We start from the raw sequence: 20,802 nt of genomic DNA on the forward strand, positions 1-20,802 counted from the left end.
CATTCATCAAATCTATAGGACAAAATCTTGTCTAAAATTGTCTTATAACCTGAAAGTTAGGCCCGACTTCAGAGTCCTCTGGTTTAGCACTGCTCTGCCTCGAAAATTCCTCACTCCTGGAGGGACTTTAATGAACAATCCGAACACCTTCTGGGTCTCAGACAATGACAATAATTTATCTTTGCTGGAATTCTTCACTTGTTTTTAATGTTCTAATTACCATGTAATCAGATTTATGTAATAATTCAACTGTAACACAGTATCAATATAGAAGAGGTCACCTGAAGAATTTCAATATATTTTCCAAAATAACTAATACTGGAAAATTCAGTCACTTTGTACTAAGATTCCAATTTCTTTCCTTATAGTCAATGTTATAATTGCAGGTGACATAAAATAAATAAATTTTATGTCTCTCAGCTTCTAATTAAAAAGATAAATCACTGATTTATAAGTTTCACAGATCATCAAAAATTATTTTGTAAAAAATGTTACCACGTGACTTTCTTGGATACAGGAGAGAAAAAGAAAAGTATTTTCATTACATTATCAGCTTCACAGATCTTGCTTACTATCAAAAGCACTAGTCTACAATGTGAACTAATGGAAAATTTTTAAGTTTGCCTAAAATAATCACTCCTTTTTTAAAATTAAAGATGCCCTTTTAAAACCTCGACTATTTAATTGCGATTTACTTGGGGGAGGGGGGTCATAGAGAAGGTGATTGTATGAAAAAAAAAAACCCTTTTTTTTAATTGTACAACAAAAATTCCCTCCAAGGCAAAAAGACATTATGCCAAGTTCCACCCAGAATTAATGTTTAGGTTTAAATTGTAAAGTCCAGAAAAAACGGAACCACTAATAGACCCTTAAAGCTCGTGGCATTCATCAGCACTGTTAGGTTATGTAAATGTTAAAACTGAAAAACCCTTTGCTGACAAAAGTATTTTAATGAAGGCGCTATTAACTAGACTCTCTGGACTGAATAAAAATTTTAAAAAGCTTTTTTGGACTGTTAAATATAAATTCCACTCTGAAGGGGATGATTTTGTGCTTAGGACAGTTCTGAGATTATGAGACTCTGACCAGGACTGTCTACTTCCTATCTTATTCCTTTCATTTTATCACCCTCAGAGAGGTTTTTTAAGCATTAGACCCAAGAAAACACTGAGCAACATATCAAAGAAATATTCCCCTCTAAGTCTGTCAACTAAGTCCATCCAACCTTGGGCTTACAGCTGCTCAACTGGCCAGCAGTTTTAGTAGCCCCTCAAGGCACTGTCATCACCAGGTTTTCAGGAGCTCACAGTTTCTATGAAAAGAGTAGCAAACATTGCCCAGGGCAAAGAAAACTAGCCACCGATCTTGGCTGCTGCCTGCCGGCTTGGAGTCTCTGAGAGCGGGACTCTGGGGAATGAGAGCTGGAAGTCCAACAATGTTAAGGATTATCGATGTAATGGTTCAAAGGATTACAGATTGCAGATCGAAGCCAGATCCTGCATCTCAAATGATAGACCATGTCACCTGAATACATATACGGTGATGTACATACACAGAAACTCAAGTTCCCCCACAAATTTATGCCTGCTGAGAAGGATACTAGGGGGCTCATGATTCAGCCTTCTCTTTCTCTCTCTCCTGGTTAGGACTTTGGGAAGAGGAAGAGCAGGCCAGGGCTTTATCACAAAAGGAATAGCCCTTACCTCTGACTTCCATCTCCACAGGTTAAAAAGGTTTTAGGGCTCAGTTACACACCTCAGAATGTAAGAAAATGTAGTGTCCCTTGTCAAACTGTACATGAAGACAAAGTCAATAAGCACTTTTAATGTCTCCAGGGCAACCACTCCTGTGGGCTCCTCTCTTCTCAGGGAAGAACGAGAGCCAAATGGTCTCTCCCCAAAACGGATTTTAGCTAATAAGCACTATAAAATAAGCAAAAAAAGCACTTCAGTTATTCTGCATCTTCTCCAAGACTAAAAATTTGTACATTGTGTGACAGGTCCACCTCATTTTTCTTAATGATGTTTTTATTATTCTTTCACTCAATTAAAGCAGAAATGGATATTGCATCTTCTGACTGTATAATTGTTATTGTAATCTGTTTTCGATCACTGCTTGGGAAATGGGTCCAATACAACATAAACTCTCCACTGCCTCAGAAGACAAGTCATTTTCTTTTACTACGACACTTAAAGAGACATTTATCATGCTGCTCAGCTACCATCTTTAGATTATGACAAAAGAAAGTTCTTCTTCTGCTAACCCCAAAATAATATTTCAACAATACTACAATTTGAAGAGTTTTTAATATGAATACATTTTTTCTAATAAGCTACTACAAATGTCAACTTTGCCTATTTATATGAATAAATTATTAAAATAAATGCAATAAAAATGTTCTGTTTTAATACAGGGCATAATCAGGGAATGTAAAAATAAGGTTATCTTTACTCTACACCTTTGGTCATTTTCCAGGAATCTTTGGCATGATACCTAACCAAATTTTCTCTCTTCGTAGAGAAAATATTTTCTTGTGTTAAAAAAAAGGCCAATCATAATCAGTTATAAAAGAACTAATACACTTGCTTTCCAGTCAAATGCAAACCCCAAGTAAATGATATTTGTAAAAGAAAGAAAAAAATAACAGTGGTGAGCATGATGAAATTCAAGTTGTTTCTATGAAAAATGCCTGAAAAAACACCTGTGTCAGAGCTTGGTGCTTTAGAATACATTTGCTCTAACTACAGTCTCAATTTTTTTTTTTTTTTTAATCTGTGCAAGTCTTCAAGGAAACAAAGACACTGAGCTGTTGTGTACATTTCAATAACTGTGCAACCATGAGTGAGTACCAAACTGTTACTTTGGTGTGAAATGCATTCATTTTTATAAATAGTTGCTTACAGGGCTTCCCTTAATTTTGTTACCTTTGCTGTTATGTTACTTAATAACCAACTGTGCTAGGATAGAACTCATTTGAATAATAAGGAAACTTGTTAGAGATAGAACTAAATTTGTCTCCTATACTAGCAAATAGTACCAGGAACAACAAAACTGAAATGTATTTCCCCAGAAAATCTTACTGTTCTAATATGGCATAACCACAGATAACAAATGTTTGCTATAGACTAATATGGTTTGCTGATAACTTTATTGTAAGCTTCAAATTCTTGAAATTTCTACTTACTAATGCTTTTTTTTCTGTATTTTAGGCATTTCTCAAACTAGTAACTATAATATCCATTAGGATTTTTTTTTTTAAGTTTTAAAAGTATAGGCATCAATTAAAAAGGAAAAAAAAATTCATACCATAAACCCAATTGCCATAATTGCATACCTAAAGCACATTCGTGCATATTATGTCTTTCTAACCAGTTTTCTTTAAATCTGGAAGTAAGTAAAACTTTGCAAATGAAAAGTAAAAGACACAAGTTGTAGAAGGCAACTTCTTATGCCTTTCACTGCCACTTAATTATACTGATTTTACCACAATTTTTAAATCACTTGCTATTAAACAGCAAAACAATTCTTCTAATTGAAAAAATTATATAGAGGTCTATGATTTTGAAAACTCCATCATGAAACATTTTTACAGAAACACTATAGCCTGCCATGCCTAAGGATTTGTTTCTATGTGAAAAAGAAAATAAACGTTTGGTTGATCAGTAACAATAAAGGAAGCAATGCGACTTGAGAAAATAGAAAAATGGTACACTACAAAGGCTCTATCTGTGGAGTTTTGTTGTTGTTGTGTGTGTGTGTTTAACCTAAAAGTCCTCAACTGGCTTTTGTTTTAACTCATAACTCAATTCCACTCAGGGTATCTACTTTGACTTTGAAATATCTACCACATTATCTTTAAGTAGTAGGATGATGAATCCTTTGTATATAAAGATCCATTTTTAACACTGAGACATTTTCAAAATCCCTACTACACTTTAAAATAAAAGGAATTCACAGCTCTCCTTACTGGCACTGAAATTAATGCTAGAGAGCAGTAGCGATTCCAATTGAGAAAAGATCTATACAATCAAAGTCAGTGGAGGGAAATCACTCATTTTCAAATTGCTATGAAGAAAAGAAGGAAACGAAAAGGCAAACTCTCTTATTCATTTTTTTGAGCTAAGCATAAAGGTCTCCTACTTGAAACCATTTTCAGTTATTCCTTTTTTTCCCCCATAAAATAATGAGTTAAAATTGATGGGTCAGATCCAACATTTCACTGCTGTTCTTATTCTTGGGGAGTAGGGGGAAAGGGGAACTTGCTGCCAAAGCTTCTGAAAAGAGAGTTTGGGCTGCTAATTTTCCGTTCACAAAATCTAAATTCTCCTTATGCATCTCACACACAACTCATGAAATAATATGAAACAGTATTATATCACTGCAAATTGAGACATTTTTATCAAAATAAAGAGTGATGATGCCAACATTTCATTTGTCATTTCCCACTTGTCACTTTTCACTGACAAACTGTTACACATACAACTTTTGTCAAATGCTCCATCTTTAAATATGTTCCAAAATGCCATTGTATCTCAGCATTCATGTAAGGAAGATAGTAAAAATTACTATGTAACTATATATTAGTTACATAGGTTTTGAAATAGCTTACTTATTAAGTGAAAAACACAAAGAAATTTTTGTTGATTCACATGTTATAGAGGATGGGGTTTGACTTCCTAAAATGAAACAAGCTATGTACATAGTTTATGCACCTAATGTGGGGTTATTAGTTATAAGAAACTTTTTTTTTAATGGTAAGATATTATGTTGCTTTACCTCAACAGAAACCAACAGCAACAAAAAAAAAAGTGACTGAAGAAAATAATACATCTAACCCCATTAATGTAACATGTTCTTTTAAATATATGCATGTAAATTGTTCCAACACTTAATTCTTTTTTCAAAAGAAAAGAAACATATGGGTTTTAAATTATCAAAGTAGAACCACCAAGTTTCACTGCTTATCAACTTGCCAGCTATACCAAATAATTAATTACCACAGTCTTACCTGGAATAAAACTGATTTACTTATTCTTAAAATGACTCAACTTCATATTCTTAGATATCTAATAAATGATGATTAGTCTGTTTTCCTTCCCTACAGAGATAGATGGGCAAAACAAAACAAAACAAAACAAAACAAAAAAATTTTTTTAAGGGAAAAGAATGAATACAGGATATCTATGCAGACTGATTCTGCTAGTTACGACCCCCCTGGAAAAAGATGATACTGCTTATTTTCTGCAGGGGTTAAAAAACAGATGCCTTAAGGGACATCTATGTAGTTCCAACACATGCCACACACACACACACACATTTTGCTGCAGATGATGTTGAATATATAATGGTCAGTGGGTTTCTGCTGATGGAACATAAGGCTTCCAAAATTACTTGAAACACCAAATTATGCTCAGGACTTGGAGGGGCGGATACCCTATGTTCTGTTTAATGTGTATGTTCCATTGCATATATTTTTTTAACCAAGTATATCTTTATTTTAATAACAGGCCAAGGACTAAAAACACTTTAGAGAAGGGCTATTTTTCTACCTCAGCAAAACTACAGAAGAAATGCTAGATTGTTGGATGACCCCAAAGTCCAAGTTCACTCTATTTAAAAAAACTTAAATCTTTTTTTTTTTTTTTTTTTTTTTTTTTTTGTGGTACTGGGGATTGAACCCAGGGCCTTGTGCATGTGAGGCAAACACGCTACCAACTGAGCTATATCCCCAGTCCCAAAAGAACTTAAATCTTAAAAAAAAAAAAAAAAAAAAAAAAGGATGCGAGAGGTAACTACAGTCTTTTCTCTTTTGAAGTAATAATACGAGTCCTTACTACAAACATTATGGCATTCATCTTTGGAAATGGAGTTTTCTCCACCTTTCTCACGTTGACAATTATATTTATAAATCCTTAAGTATTTCATACATTTCAATATATAAATGTCTACACTCTTGCATCTGCAGTTCTTTCAAAGAGTAAAATGTCTATTATTGTTAACATGGTGTCTACACCTGACTTGAACTACATTTTTTTACTCTTAATCTAAAAGGAAATGTTCCACATGTAGACAATTAAACTAACTGATGTTGTAGACAATGTTCAGTTCTACATGGGGCCCTGCCTGACAATCTTGATCACATTTGCTCCCCTATTTGAACACCTCAATGTGTACTGCATAATGATTTTTCTTCCCCCTTGCAACAGGACAGTTAAGTTCTTGATAGGGCTGCCTGGTAGCAAAAAGATCAGGTCTAGTGATCAGATAACTTCAACCTGCAGTTCTCTGATAAAATTAAATTATTTTTAAAATAACTTATTTTTCAAAAATAAGCAATTTTGTTTTTTGGAAAAGCAGATATCTCTACAAGATATTTCCAATGTTTAAATATTTTCCCTAAAATCTAGAACATTTACACCTCCAAAAATCATAAAAATTCATAGGAAAATGAAAAATAACAAAAAGATTTCTGATGTTTAATGCCTCCTATCAGCAAATACACCATCTGGTCTATTCAAGCGCTGTTCATTCAGTTTAAATAAAGCTGTCTGAAAGTTCTTCTTTAAGCCAAACATTAAAAAGCGAAAATGCTTGTGTTAACAATGAATGAAGCACAATAATTTATCACTATTAAAGCACAACTGGCCAGCAACTTCCAGCAATCCAAGAGAGAGGCAGAATGCCTGGTTTCCTCTGGAAACTTGATTGGCTTCACTTTCATCCTGGGCTGCAGGTTGTATGGCTGAAGTATTCCATACAGCAGAGCATTTGAGATAACTTATTCTAATGCAGTAAAAAGGATCATCTGATTCTTATTTTCATTATCCTTAATAATCTCATCTTTTCCTCAACCTTCAAACAGATCTATAAGTTTTAATCAACAATTTCACAAATATAAATTTCCCCACCATTAATCATCCTTTTTCAGATTCCTTATGGAGTGAATTACTAGCTGAGAGGGGACGCCAATTCTAGTAAGTGAATGTTACCCAGCAGGGATATAAAGCTGTCAACACCACGGTGCTCTTGCCTGCTCTAAACATTCTCCCAGCCTTCATATGTTTTTTAAAGAGATATTAGCCTCTTTTTTTTCCTGAGGACCTTCTATAAAAGCTGAATGTCATCCACATCTGAGCACTTACATTTTACTACACACACGCTTTAAAATACGCTGCTTAAATAAGTGCAGAAAACATCCTAGGAAGTGTTAGAAAGACAAAACAAAACTGATCTAGTTTCCGACAGTCTTCTGAAGCTAGCCACATTGTAAACAATGCACTAACTTTTAAGTTTCCCTTTAACACAACCTTGGTGACTATGGCAGAGTATCTACCACCTTTACCAGTAAAATCCAGGCACTAAAACATGCTCCACGCTTTTTTATGAATACGTGGTTCTCATTAAAAATTTTAAAAACTCCTTTTCTTTCCCTAAAGAAAGGTCATAATAGCAACAGAATCTGCATTCAAAAACATTTATCTATCTCACTGCTTATCAAAAACAATAAGATAAATTGCTATTTTATCTAGCAGCCAATTAACTTAATGATTTCCCTATTTGGGGAGAGTTTTTTTTTAAAAAGAAGAACACTAAAGATTAACACATATGTGCTATCAAATTTTGAGCTCTACTCTTAAAACATATTTTATACCCATTTTATGACATGGCTAAGAATGCAGTATATCTGAAAATGATAATAAATTATGAAGAGCTATAAATATTTTTATAGTTATCTATGCTTATTATGTTGCTTTATAAAGAAAATTTGAAAAAAGGATGTATGGCAGTAGAAATACAATCTATTTCATATTATCCCATGTTAAAGAAAGACTTTCAATTAGAAAGTACCTCTAACTAGAAATGTATTTTAAACAGCTTTTAAAATTTAGAATGTGCATTTTTTAAAAGGATTGGTTTTACTCCAGTCTATATAAATGATTAAAAGTTACAAAGAAATGAAATTATTAACATCTTAATGTACATTTGGAAACTATATAAACTTAAACCGACAAAATAAGTATTAACATTCAATGAGGAAGCTTTGTACTATCAAAAATTTATATTCTAAGTTATCATAGTTTGAAGTTCTCTGAATTAATCTTTCAAACAATCTATTACACTACATAGAATAAAAGCTTTCTTTTAAAATCTTTTTAAAAAGCAAAATCTTTAAAAATCTACCACATGTAAACTTCTAACCACTTTACTAATAAGTATTATAAGTGGTACATACTAAAGAAGACAAAATAAATGTTTATTTTCAGTTTGGGAACCATCTAATAAGACTTTGAATATTACTAAATTAAGTTAAACCTCAGAGAAGGTGACTAAGGCAGCCTATTGAAATAAATGTGATTTTTCATGAAGACAAAAATTTTATTTTGTATCAAAAATTTTATTTTGTACAAAATTTATTTTGTACACATTTATTTATTTTGTACAAAATTTATTTTGTAATTTATTCACAGTAAATAGTCTAATATAAATTATAGTTTTAGAAAATTTGAAAAGTAGTCACCATCTTACACCAGATGTACCCCTGATCAATAGAAAAACGCAGTTTCTTTCACAGTTAAATATGATATAAAAGGGGAAAAAGCAATCTTAATTTAGGGAAGCAAAATTGGTAATAATTACATTTTTAAATGTTTACAGATTTCTTTCTATCAGTGAATTCTGCTAGGATTCACAAACATTGAAATTTTAGGTCCAAAGTTTTTCTTACACATACGGGCCACTTTCAGAATATACTGCCTCCAAGGAGTTCCAAAAAATTTTTCAGTCAAACAGAATCAGCACTTATCATCTTGCATTTGGTCCCACCATATTCACTAAATATTTTTGTTCTTTAAATGCTTATGAATGATTTATATGGAAAGTCCAAAATTGTGGCTTCAGTCTCAGGACAACACAATAATAAACCCCACTCTTAAAAGTGGGTCACAGAACTATTAAGTTTTCTTCTGCTTCATTAAAAGTATATTTTCACACCTCAAAAGGGAAGATATATATGCCACTCTCTACAGTCAAATATATATATATTTTTTTAATTTTGAAAATTGGGGGAATGAATGCTTCTCAAGGAAGGTGATTAGTATAAAGAATTAAGGCAAACCATGCTGAACATCTACCACAAAGAAAGATAAATAGCAAAATAAGTTTTTAAAAATTGTCACTTTATAAAAATGTATGCTTTTAACTATTTAAAAAGGAATGGACATTGCAATCGAAGTATTTTACTTCAAAATACACATGAGGGGCACGAAGAACATGGTGGTGGCAGTTTATCACTAAGTTTTGCTAGGGTTTTGTATTGTTTTAGGCCAGCAAATACAAAGAATTATATTAAATAAGACAGTCAAAATATTAGGGGGAAAAACGTAGATGTAAAAAATGTAAAGGTGTAATTTATCCCAAACCCAAATGCATAAAAATGTGTGCCATGTAGGATCGTGCATTTTATATGTAAAAGGCAACTAAACAACTGGCATGTAAACTCAAAAAATATTTTAATGTTTAAATTTATTTTTATTCTATTAGATTCCTTTTACCGACCACTTTTAAAGAAAGTAGCTGTTTAAGTAGTAAAAACAACAAAAGACTTTCTTTAAATATTATTAAATTATTGGGAGAGGAAATAGCAGGTAGTTAACAAGGTTATCTTGCTATTTTTCTCTGTTCTTTAATTCATAATAAAATTACAAATGCCCGCGTCTAAATTTACAGACAACAGTAGCATTAAAGCTTCTAAGGGCCTGATAGATTCATAGTGATTCTTTATTTCTCACTTGAAATTAGGTAGGCTATGTTCTCAGTTAACTCATTCATCTTAAAGCACTGTCCTAACTACAAAGTAACGCCAACACTTGTTCCTGTACTAGCCTGAGCATTAACAACTATCTCATCAAAGCCATCGCACCTAAACTTCGTCTCTCCAACAGATAGTCTTGAGGCAAGGCAAAAGAGTTAAATCACTAAAAAGCTCTCTAGGAAAATCTAGAAACAGTTAGCTGGCTGTGACATAAACCTGCCAACACCTCAGCACACAGTGGCAAAGTGCCCAAAAAATGCCACCCTCTGGGTAAACCACTTTCTTGTTTTAACTCGAGATGAAGCTACCAGTTGCAGAGAGGCAACTAGGGCATTATTTGGCAACCTGGAATTGACTTCCTGTAATCCTACACCGAAACAGCGCCTAATCAACCTGAACCCTGACACCCGGGCCATTATCACTGGGCTGCGGGCTGCGCGCGCCTCCTTGCTCCAGGCTGTTACCTCCCACGGCCTTGGCCACTGCGCCGTTGGGCCTCCCGCGGGCTCCCATGGGGCTGCCGTTCTGCTCCAGCCGGGCCACCTTCACCGGGGGAGGCCCCTTGACGTCGGGGCTGCCGCTCCGCCGGTCGGGGCTGTCCCGCAGACACGGGCTCTCGCTCCGCCGCTCCATGCTGCTCCGATTCGGAGACAAAGTTCCCACCGGCAGGTCGCAATAAAACGCGCAGGGACCTAGGGAGGGGGCGGAGGGGAGGGAAGGGGGAGGGAAAAAAAGAGGGAAAACCGCTCACACACGTGATAGACGTTCAGGCCAGTGGCAGAGCGCTGCACCACAGCCACACAAACTTCCTCCCACGCCGCCCGAGGGGCCCGAGCCTGGAAGCCGGTCCAACCTTACACTGGGCGGCCCAAAAGCAGCCCAGAGCTTGGGGTGCTGCGACTCTGCCCAGTCACTGCTTCCGTAAGAGTTAGCCCTCGATGGAACGGCTAGACTCGACGCCCATAGACGCCTAGGAGTGGTCCATTCATTAGGACCGGGTTGGCATAAACCGTTCCGAGGTACTACAGCCTCGCCGTCTGGGGGTCAGGGTTACGGAAGAAGAGAACTTTTTAAAAAGGGGGTTTCGCCCACTCCTGGAGAGAGCGGGGGTGTACCCAAGTTCATAACCAAATGAATCCTTGATAAATGGGTTATGAATGATAGAAGGCCGGTAAAAAAGACCCTTGAATCCTCACTTTCTACCTTTACGAAGCAAATTTTCTCTCTCCCTTTCTTTCTTCCTTCTCTCTCTTCCTCTCTCTCTCTCTCTCTCTCTCTCTCTCTCTCACACACACACACACACACACACACACACAGCATAATATTAACTCCAACCCCATACTAATACGCATCCAAAAACACTTGGAGGTATTTATAAGAGTAACCTCCATCACAAGAGCGGAGACTACAATCGTTATATTTTGGAGCGTTCTTATCTTCATCTGATCCTAAACGCTTTTATAAAGCTCTTCAGCAAAAAACACAAGAGCAAAAATCATTTACATCCTTAGGTGCAGGAGAAGCCTTCATCGACCCCAATTTTTAAATCACTTCGGAAAGTTTTCTCTGGGTCCTTTGGCTGTTAGTGCACTTCTTACAGAAACCGCAGGTCTGGGCACCCCTGAATTGGGGTCGGGGGCGGGGGCAAGAAAGGAGGAGAAACACCTGATGAAACGGCGCTCGCCCTGTCTCTGACACCCGGGAGAAGCAGAAACCCGGCACAACAGAGAGCGCTGGGAATCCTCGCGGGCGCTTTGGCCGCGGGAGAGGCCGCGTCGCCACGGGTCAAGGAGACAAGGTGGGGGTGGCAAAGAGAAGGAGGAAAGGAAGGATGTAAGAGATGCAAAGAGGGAGAGAAAGGGTTGCGGGTGAGGATTCCACGCACTGCCTGGCTTCTCTGTCCAGAGGAGTGAGCGCGGCAGGAAAAGAACTTAGCCAGCCCCAGGGCTTCCCCGAACTCCCGAGCGCCGCGCGGGAGCCCCTGCTCCGCGTACTTACTGCTTACGGTCTGTCTGAAACTTGGCTGGCTGGGGCTCTGTCCATGGAGCAAAAGTAGAGAATCCAGGGTGGAAAGTTTCTGGTGCTTTGCTTTGCAGTGTTCTCCTAGTCTTCCTTTCTCTTTACTCCTTCCCTTTTCCTCTTCCCCGGGTCCTAACGTTTAAGGTCCTGGGTCAGGGTGTCTTCTTCTGGTGCGGAGATGGTTGTTATGATGATGATGGGGGGGGGGGGGAGTGGGGGGAGGAGGAGAGGGAAAGGAGGACTCCTCCAAAGGGGCACCCGAGCGAGCGGGGGAGGGGACGGCGGAGGAGGGGGAAGAGAGGAGGCTGAAAGAGCCTTTCACACCTTCGGGAAGTAGACCGATTCTGGAGAGAAAGGGCTGAGAACTGGGAGCCGGCGGCGGCGGCGGCGGCAGCGGCAGCGGGTTCGCAGTGCCCCTAGCTCGCGAGGAGGCGCGGCTGGAGCAGTGAGGCCGGTGCCACCGAAAGCCGAGAAGGCGCAGGGACCCCGGACGGCGCGCGGAAGAAAATGCGGCTGCCGCCCAAGCTGTCACCTCCAGCCTCTCCCCTCTCGGCCGCCTCTGCCAGCAGCCAGAGTCGGACTCACTGACAAGCCGCAGAGAGAGACACACTGAGAGGGAGATGATTATTAGTTGCGTTGAGTCATCAGGCAAAGTGAGTCCTTTTGGGTTGTCCTCGGTTTCCGATTTCTCCCCCTCCCCCTTTCCGTCCCCAGATCTAGCGCCTTCAAAATAATAATTTGGGGTGGGGGTAGGGGAAGTCTCTGGGTTATTTCGGGATGAGAATGGGGGGGACGGATCTAAACCCAAGCCAGACTGGTCCACCGCAATGGAGGAGGGGAATGGGGGGCGGGGAGGAGGGCTGGGGAGGTTGCGAGGGGAGGGGGGCCCCGCCTGGCAGGAAATTAAACATCAATCAATCAATCGCTGTGAGCACGGCGACCCAACGGCGGCAGGGCTGTGGAGGAGGCAGAGGGACAGGCGAGGGGTGGGTGAAAGGCAGGGAGGAAAGAAGGAGAAGGAAGGAGAGAGTCGGCGGTGGGAGCAGGGTGGCAAGGACCTCATGCGCGGGGCGGCGGAGAAGCGATGGCAGAGGACCGATTGCGGCGCGAGGCTGTGGCCGTAGCCGGCGGGTGGGTGCGTCTGAGTGCTGGCGGGCGCCAGGGCCCGGGGTCTAGTCCTCCTCCTTGTGGCGGGTCCAGGGCGCGGCCGCCTCGCCCAGCCCCTAGGCGCACTGGTCCCGGCGCGGAGGCGGAGGCGACAAGGCAGGCGCTGGATGCCGCGTCTCCCCGCACAGAGGCGCAGACCGACGCGCAAGAGGCGGCAGCGGCTGCCTCGGCTCCGGGCTCTGTTAACTGCGCGGAGTACTTTCGACTTTGGAGATAGGAGGGCGATCGCCTCCCCCACCCACCGCCTCCGCCCACCACCCACCGCCTCCGCCCCTCCGAGCAACTTTTCCCGGTGCCTGCGAGCTCCCCCTCCGCGCACAGCCGACGGTCCGGGCCCGCTGCGCTCCGTGCCTCCGCGCGCTCGGGGAAGGCCGCTTCTCCCTCAGAGCTGGCACGGCCGCGGGTCCGGAACAATAGCCCGGGTGTCCCGAATGGCAGGAACAAGGCCACCGCCTGCAGGGCTGTGGGTGGCACAGAGGAGAGGGTTGCATGGTGGGCGCAGGGCGGGGTGCATCCTTGGATGGCATCCCTGGGGCGCTCGCAGCGCCTGCGACATCGCGAGCGGCGCAGCTCAGGCCGCCTGGAGGCCGTGACGCGATGACTGTAACTGCGGTGGGGCTGCCTGTCCTCGGTCTGCGGGACTGGGGCTCTTGGAGACCCCAAGCTGTCCGGGCCCTGGGCTTCGGGCTCGAGGAGGGGTGTGCGGTGAGAACCCAAGCTCCCCGCCCAGAGGGAGGCCGCGCAGGAGCGTCCCTAGCAGGTCCCGTGAAGGCGTAACAGAGCCACAAACTTTTGCCGACTCCCGCGGCCGCGGCCGCCGGCAGCCGGACTCCAGCCGTGAGGCACATTTAAGGTGGAGCGGGCACTAGCCGAACCGGCTGGGCTCGGGGCCGCGCTTTTGTCCTTGACGTCCAGCTTGGATGAGGGACCTCCTTAAGAAAAAGCACGTGGGCAGGGGCCGTGGCCCCCGCCAGACGCCTGGGGCGTCGGTGGACACTAGCCGCTGGGACCTTGGGGGAGAAAATGTGAACACGTCCCCGCAGGTCTTGGCCAGAAAAGCCCCCTTAGCTGGCTGAGCGTCCTGTCTCTCCTGCACACTTCGACTGTCCCTTCCTAATCCCCAAGACCCCAAGGACTCTCCCGCAACTCGCCGCCTGAGCCGCAGGTCCCCCTTAAGAAGCGCTGACTGTACGGCGGCGCCAGAGGGCCAAACTAAATTCGATTTCGGGAAACGCGCTCAGGGGCAGTTGTGGAAATTCGGGACTTGTGAAGGGATAGAGAAAAACTGGGTCCGCAGATAGTGCCCGGGACCAGGCCACTGTCCACTAGCGGCACACACTTCCCCCACCCACGATGGGTGGCGCGCTCAAAGTCGGGGAGGCGAGGTTTGAGGGGCTCTGGAAGGAAAAGGGTCCCAGAAACGAAACGTGTCCCCAGTCTGAGTCTGGGTGCCAAATCCCAGTGAATCCCGTACCCAAGGAGCCGCCCACCAAGTTCCAAAGAAGCCAGAGGCGACCCGAGTGGCCATCCGAACCCAGCAGAGAAAGGAAGCAAACCTTTGGGGAGCCTGAGTCCTGGGAGTTTTAGGCATCGCTTTTCTTTTCCCAGTTTTTTCCCCCTAACTCCATCCTCCCCACCCCCACCCCCAGTCAAACGGGTTAGAGAAAAATGCATAATTCGAAGTCGGTAAGAGCAAAGTGGTTCAAGTTAATCAACCCGTGATGGTAGCTAAAAGATTTTTGGCAGCAAAGAAACAAACTGTAAGTTTGATCGGCAAACTTTTTTTAAAAAGCTGTTATATCATGTCGAAACGAGAAGGGGGTGTTGCAAAAACTGCCAAACTTAGCCAGTTTCCAAAATGGGGAAAGGCGTATTTCTCATTAATATATTAACAATGATAGTGACGCCGTTTCCTTCCTTACCTTGATGTTGGAACTGCGGGATCCACCTCCGGATCAATGTCCAGGAACTCTGAAGAATTGATGATATTAGGACTTCAGTACTTCTGGGGGAAAAAAAATGCAAATCGTTTAGCCAAGATCTTTTCTGTCTGATTCGTCACTATTATTATATCTGATGATGCGAATGGTTGGAACGATTCGATCCTAAGTCATTAATGAGCTATTTTATCAACACCACTGTCTGAAGATCTTCATTTACATTTCGCTAAGGATCACTTCACTAACCTCACGAGCTTGTGTCAACAGCATGATTAGGGGACTTCAGTTACACTCTTATAAACAACACGGCCGTATTGTTAATCAGTTAATATTTTATAAAGTGTAAATATTTTATTATGTTGTGAAGGGAACTATTGATTCTAAATTATTAAACCCCCGAGAAGGGCTATTTAAATAAGCTATACAATTAAGTACAATTAAATGTACATTGTGGCTAAATTCTGACCCTATTAAGTTCATTGATTTTTCTTGTCCATTTTTATAGAGAAAAAATCTACCATTTTTTGGGCAAAAAAGCCCAATTGTTTAAAATTACATTTAAAAAATAAATGAAAATGCATTTAACAGAGAGGAAACTGTAAAATTCGATAAATTATTACCAGAAATGTACTTTGAATGTTTGTAGAGTTATGTTTAGTAACATGTTTTACAAATGTCTTTCGATTTAAAAAAGGAAATCTAGGGAGTTTTGCGATGTGTGCCCGGTCTGAGGTTTTTTTTTTTTTACCTTCAGTTTTGTCCCTAATAAAGGCCTTTTCTGTTTCAAATTACATATGCTTTTTTCTGCACAATTTTTGTATTGACCTTATTTCAACTAAAGTAAGCAATTATTTCTAGCTTGTTTAATTTCGACAAGAAGAGATATTTTAAATGACACTTTTTACCTTTCACTAGGATTTTCTGATTTTTAGAACAATAAATAAATTCGATGATTATTTAAAATTTTGCTTGGCTTCGGTTTTTTTATTCCTCTAAATGGTTTATTTCCAAACTTTAAACAAAATCACTTTCAAAAGAAGAACTGGTAAAAGTACGTTTGTCTTTTTTTTTTTTTTTTTTTTTTTTTAATACCTCTGCCCAAAACTCATTTTTGCATGTTAGTTGCTTAGTGCACAAAACATGAAGTTCACCTTTGGGGGACATTTTTATCCCTGTTTGCTTTTCACTGACATTTTTGTAGGGGATCTGTTCCAACTTTTCCGCCGTACCCCCCCTCCCACTTTTGTTCCCCCTTAGGTCAGTTAGTCAAAGATCGCCTGTCTTTCATAATCACACTGAGATATGTTATTTTAAAAAATCAACGGTTCTTTATATGCTGGGTTTAAATATGCATGGTTTTTCTTCTTTCCATCTTCTCCCTTTTTCTCTCTCTCTCTCTTGTCAAACCTTTCCTTTCCTTTCTCTCTTGGCCTGCACTTCTAATGACATTACTTGATTTCTCTTTGTGGACACTGAGGTTGTTACCGTGCGGGCTTTCCACCCAGGTCAACCTTCCTTCGTAGATGAAGGCTCTTGGTCGCCTAGGCCCGACTGACTGAGCATAGGATGCAGAGTGCCCTACGCGGGTCTTCAACTCTGGGTCCCGGCCACCCCGGCTTCTGAAGTCCCAACATTCATCCCCATCTTTCAAATTTGGTCACCCAGGCAAAGCGGCCCTACAAACGGTGCGCTGCCTCTGAAAGCACCGGAAAGTTGTGTTGCGTTCTCTCCACCTCGGGACACAACTCCAAAAGATTCTGCCAGCGTCGAAAGCCTTCGACGGCTTCTAGGAACCAAATCAGGCCTGCCTCTTCGCCCCAGAGCTTGTCCTGCTGGGGGCGGGAGGAGGGCGGGAGGGAATCATTTCTTTTAAATGAAGCCCACGCCAACTCTAAAGCCAATTTCCGCCGCGTACTGTCTATGGAGAGTTAAGCAACCAACATTTTCCCGGACAGCACAACCGCGCAGAGGTTAGACTGGAAATCCGATGCACCAAGAAGACAAGGCTGGGAGCCAGAACACCTCTAGGGGGACGCGCCTTGAAGGGCAAGTAGACCAGGATGGGCTCCAGCCCTTTCCCAGACTTCTGGGGGACTGACCAGAGTTTGGGGGCGGGGGACACTTACTTCGCTATCCGCTTGCCTGCTTCTTTGGCATCGGCTCGGCAAGTCAACCCGCACCAGGCAAAGATAAATTACTCCTGGCTGCTCCAGCGCTCAAGCGGCCCGGGCGGGGGCGGAGCAGTGCGGAAGCCGTCGGGCAGCCTAAGCTGGGGCGGTGGAGGTCCTCCTCCTGTCCGCAAAAGAACATGCCCCTGCGGCCTGGACAGAGATGCGTCCGGGGAAGACGACTAATTGGGTAGTGGGCAACTAGACCGCGTTAGGTGAGGAGGCTAGCACCCCAGTGGTCGGGGGTGGAGAGTTGGAGGTCTGGGGGAACCGACAGAGCAGAGCCCACTACAGTGCAGAAAGGAAGGCGCCTTGGTCCGCCCAGCAACTGCCTCAGGCGAGGACAAGTTTTCTGCTCTGGGGTCTCAAGCCTAGGAGAGGGGCGTCGGGTGTGGGAGAATAACCAGAAGACAAGTTTCAGATATGGGGGAAGTCATTGGGTGGAAGATTTGGATATTTGGCCAGCGGCCCCGGCCGGGAGGCCTGGGAAGGCAGAGGGCCTTCGGGCTCTGGTCACTACCCGGGCGACACATGGGAACGCCCCCCCCCCCCCTCGGGCTCCGGTTCCCTTCATTGTTTTCCAGGATCAAGAACTATAGGTGGATCTTAAAAGGGCTTCTTCTGCAGCAGCGCAGCGAGAAAATGACTGTCCTGCTAATCTATTTTATGTGTAGAAATCGACTGTAAACGACCGAGAGATAACAAGGCAAAGGGGGAAGGAAAAAAGCCAAAAGAGCCGCCGCTACCTCCCCGCCCCCACCTCGGGGCTGCAGCGGCTAAGGCAGTGCTCACTACCCGGTGCGTTTTCCTCTGCGAAACACGAAACGGGGCAGAGGGACTCGGGACGAAGGTGGCGGCGAAGAACCCCGAGGTCTGGGCTAGTTGTTAAGGTCCGTCCACCTTCAACACCGGGTCACTGCCGGGGTCTCGGCCTGGAGTCTAAGCGTCCTCTTCCGACAGCGCCACCGCGTGGGCTATGGCCGAAACCTGCGGCGCCGGCTCGGCAGGCTGAGTCCTGGAGCGAGCCCTTCCCCTTCGCCTACAGTCCTTGAGTGAAGGATGAGACTCAGGGGCGGGGGGAGCGGGAAGGGCGGTCACCGGACCTCCGCAACATCCCACCAATCTATACAAAAACGCAAGGGCGCTCGCAAAACATCAGTGCCATCAATTTGCCCCAACCCCTTTCAATAAAAGTACACCTGGAAAGCCCGAGCCACGACACTCCAGCCGCACCCCAAACTCAGAGCAAGCAGGCCTGCATTGCGAAATCTGCACCCACCCCTAGCAGGAGCAGGCCAGCTCCAGTTGCTGGGTCCGAAGAGGACCAAACCCGAGCAGTTTTCTGAGTGTATTGCAGCTCTTGGCCCGCGCGGGTCTTGAACCGCTCCTGAGAGGTCAAGAGAGCCTGCTGCTGGACCCAGCGTCCCCGGGCACTTACTGGCACCGAGGAAGAGGCGGGTAGTCGGTCCATCAAGCGATCCAAACTCGTCTGGAGTGGCGGGAAACCTAGAGGGCTTCCCTGACTGGAGCCTTGATTTTTCTCTGGGTCGCAGGAAGCCCCTCAGACACCCTTTTGGTCCACCAAGTCTTGACATCCGGGCTAAGGTCCAGGTGGCCGTGACCGCGATGTCCCGGGACACAGTTCCTTCCCAGCCCTCGGTGCCTTCCCTCCCTGCTCTGCGGCCAAACCCGACGGAGCTGGGCATCACCTCGCGCTGTCCTGGAGCCAAGTCAGGACTTGGGAACCCCTATGTCGAGCTTAGAGGACTTCACTGGGTAGGTTGGGGCTTTTTATTTTAAATAAATTCATTTCTCTATTTACCCCACTCCACTCCCCCCCTCGGGCGCGCGCGCGCGCACACACACACACACACATACACACGCAGTGAGACTGTCAGATACTGAAAGGGACGACGACCCGGAAAGGTGCAAATTCACCTAGTGCCCACCAAATTACAAAGTTCCCGGCCCTAGACAAAATAGGAGCAAGCCCTGGACGCCTGAGCGGCTCCGGGGTCGCAGGGGCGGGTACCCAACAGTTCCCAAGGTGCTGCAGCGCTGCGGAAGGGCTGAGTTCTGGCACTGAGCAGTCATTTGTCCTCCTCGCCCACATCCTTATTATTGGTTGTGATCAGTTCATTTCTAAAGTACAATACTCGATGTCCTACCCTAGACTTCTCCAAGTGTGCCAGGCCCGACACCCCTGCCAAGTGGCTCACCTCGGCTCGCTGCGTTCGCCTTCGCCCGGGTGTCCAATACCTAGGGAGGGGTGGTGGGTACGGGCGCCAACACTGGCTGCTCACCTCCAGTAGCTAACAAAAGGTGCCTAAGGCGTTGCTAGTCCAGCCCCGAGCCTGATTTAAATAACTAATAAGCCTAGAGAAATTTTACAAGGGGAACTTTTCCTTTTAGTATCAATAAAGCCTAGTAATTGGGTTTGTTGGCTACCTAAGCTCCAGTGAGTGAGTCTCAATCTCAATCTCTCTCTCTCTCTCTCTCTCTCTCTCTCTCTCTCTCTCTCTCTCTCTCTCTCTCTCTCTCTCTCTCCCTCCCTCCCCCCTCCCTACACACACCCCGTTTCAAAACCCCACAACTGTCCGTGTGTGTGAGGCATGCTATCGTGAGTGTGGATTCGAAAGTTGTTTCAAAAGTCCTTTGCCTGAAGAACAATCATCATTGTCACTATGTGAGTGCAGAGTTTTAAAAGGTTAACTGTTGTTATTTCAGAGGGGAAAAATGTTGACAATTCATGTCTCATAAGACAAATATACTATGGTGGGGTTCTAAAGATTTTCCCATTTGATGTGTTAGAAAAAAATCTGTAGTGTTTCCCTAATAGTTTGCATTTTAATTAACTTTTACTACATTCTGACTCATGGATTGTTGTGATATCTGCTGGTTTTAGTGAAAACTTCTATACTATAATATATTTTAGGTTTATTTTTATTTTCTAATCTTTTTTGAAGCATGTTGTTAATAGTAAAGCATTTTTTCTACCTGAGAATCTAGCCCCAACTTAAAAATACAAAAGATTTTTCATGAACAATAATGCAAACAGCCCATTCGTTAGTGTCTCCAGAGTCATTGGCACCTCTACAAAAATCTCTGAAATTTAAAAGCATTCTAAGCATGTTATTCTCCAACCACAGGGATAATGGTTTTACATATATATATATTTCATTTTGTTGTACAGAAGTTAAAGACACCCATTAAGATGACTTGTTGGAATGTGTTATGCTAAAATTTACCTGGACTTAAATTCTTTACCAAATAAAACGTAAATGGTGTTTACTGCTGTCAGCCTAACGAAAGAAGAGAATTTCTGAATCACATTATTATTAGGTTTGAATGTTAGTCAATGAAAAGAACTGGTAATTCAAGTTTGCAAGTCATAAAGGGAGGAAAATGCTGGGTTCTGAAGTTAAAAGGAACACACACCAACCTGTTTACTCATATCTCCCATGTTTCCATATTTTGGAGAAATTTTCCTAGCTTTCCATCAAAGCTAGGAAATTGATGAACTTCGCTTGGTTAACCTCGTTTTAGGCTGTGAGACCCAAAGTGTACTAAGGGTTACCTCTGCCAGATAACTTTAGAGCAGAATTGTTCGGAGATAGACCTAGCCCTTTTCACATTTCAGGAAGAAAGAGGTATTTTTCTGACCCTTCCCACTGCTGGCTCCTCTCTAATCTTTCTG

The 20,802-nt window shown here is 43.1% G+C and overlaps 1 protein-coding gene across 3 annotated transcripts in view; it reads right to left on the reverse strand.

Moving 5' to 3' along the window:
* SATB2 (SATB homeobox 2) overlaps positions 1 to 17,106 on the reverse strand; it is a 175,204-nt gene extending 158,098 nt beyond the window's left edge. Inside the window, exons 1-3 of one of the 3 annotated variants that reach the window (XM_079135527.1) lie at positions 17,064 to 17,106; positions 14,920 to 15,002; positions 10,276 to 10,503 (exon numbers count right to left, since the gene is read on the reverse strand). In XM_079135527.1, coding sequence (XP_078991653.1) covers positions 10,276 to 10,444 — 169 coding nt within the window. In that variant the 5' untranslated portion in view covers positions 10,445 to 10,503; positions 14,920 to 15,002; positions 17,064 to 17,106. Of the gene's footprint in view, positions 1 to 10,275; positions 10,504 to 11,809; positions 12,628 to 14,919; positions 15,003 to 17,063 lie in introns of those variants that run through there. The other 2 variants (XM_079135525.1, XM_079135526.1) reach the window with 2 other exon arrangements.
* Between the last annotated feature and the right edge of the window lie 3,696 nt (positions 17,107 to 20,802).

Source organism: Sciurus vulgaris, assembly GCF_902686455.1.
Source record: "Sciurus vulgaris genome assembly, chromosome: 3".
NCBI lineage: Eukaryota > Metazoa > Chordata > Mammalia > Rodentia > Sciuridae > Sciurus > Sciurus vulgaris.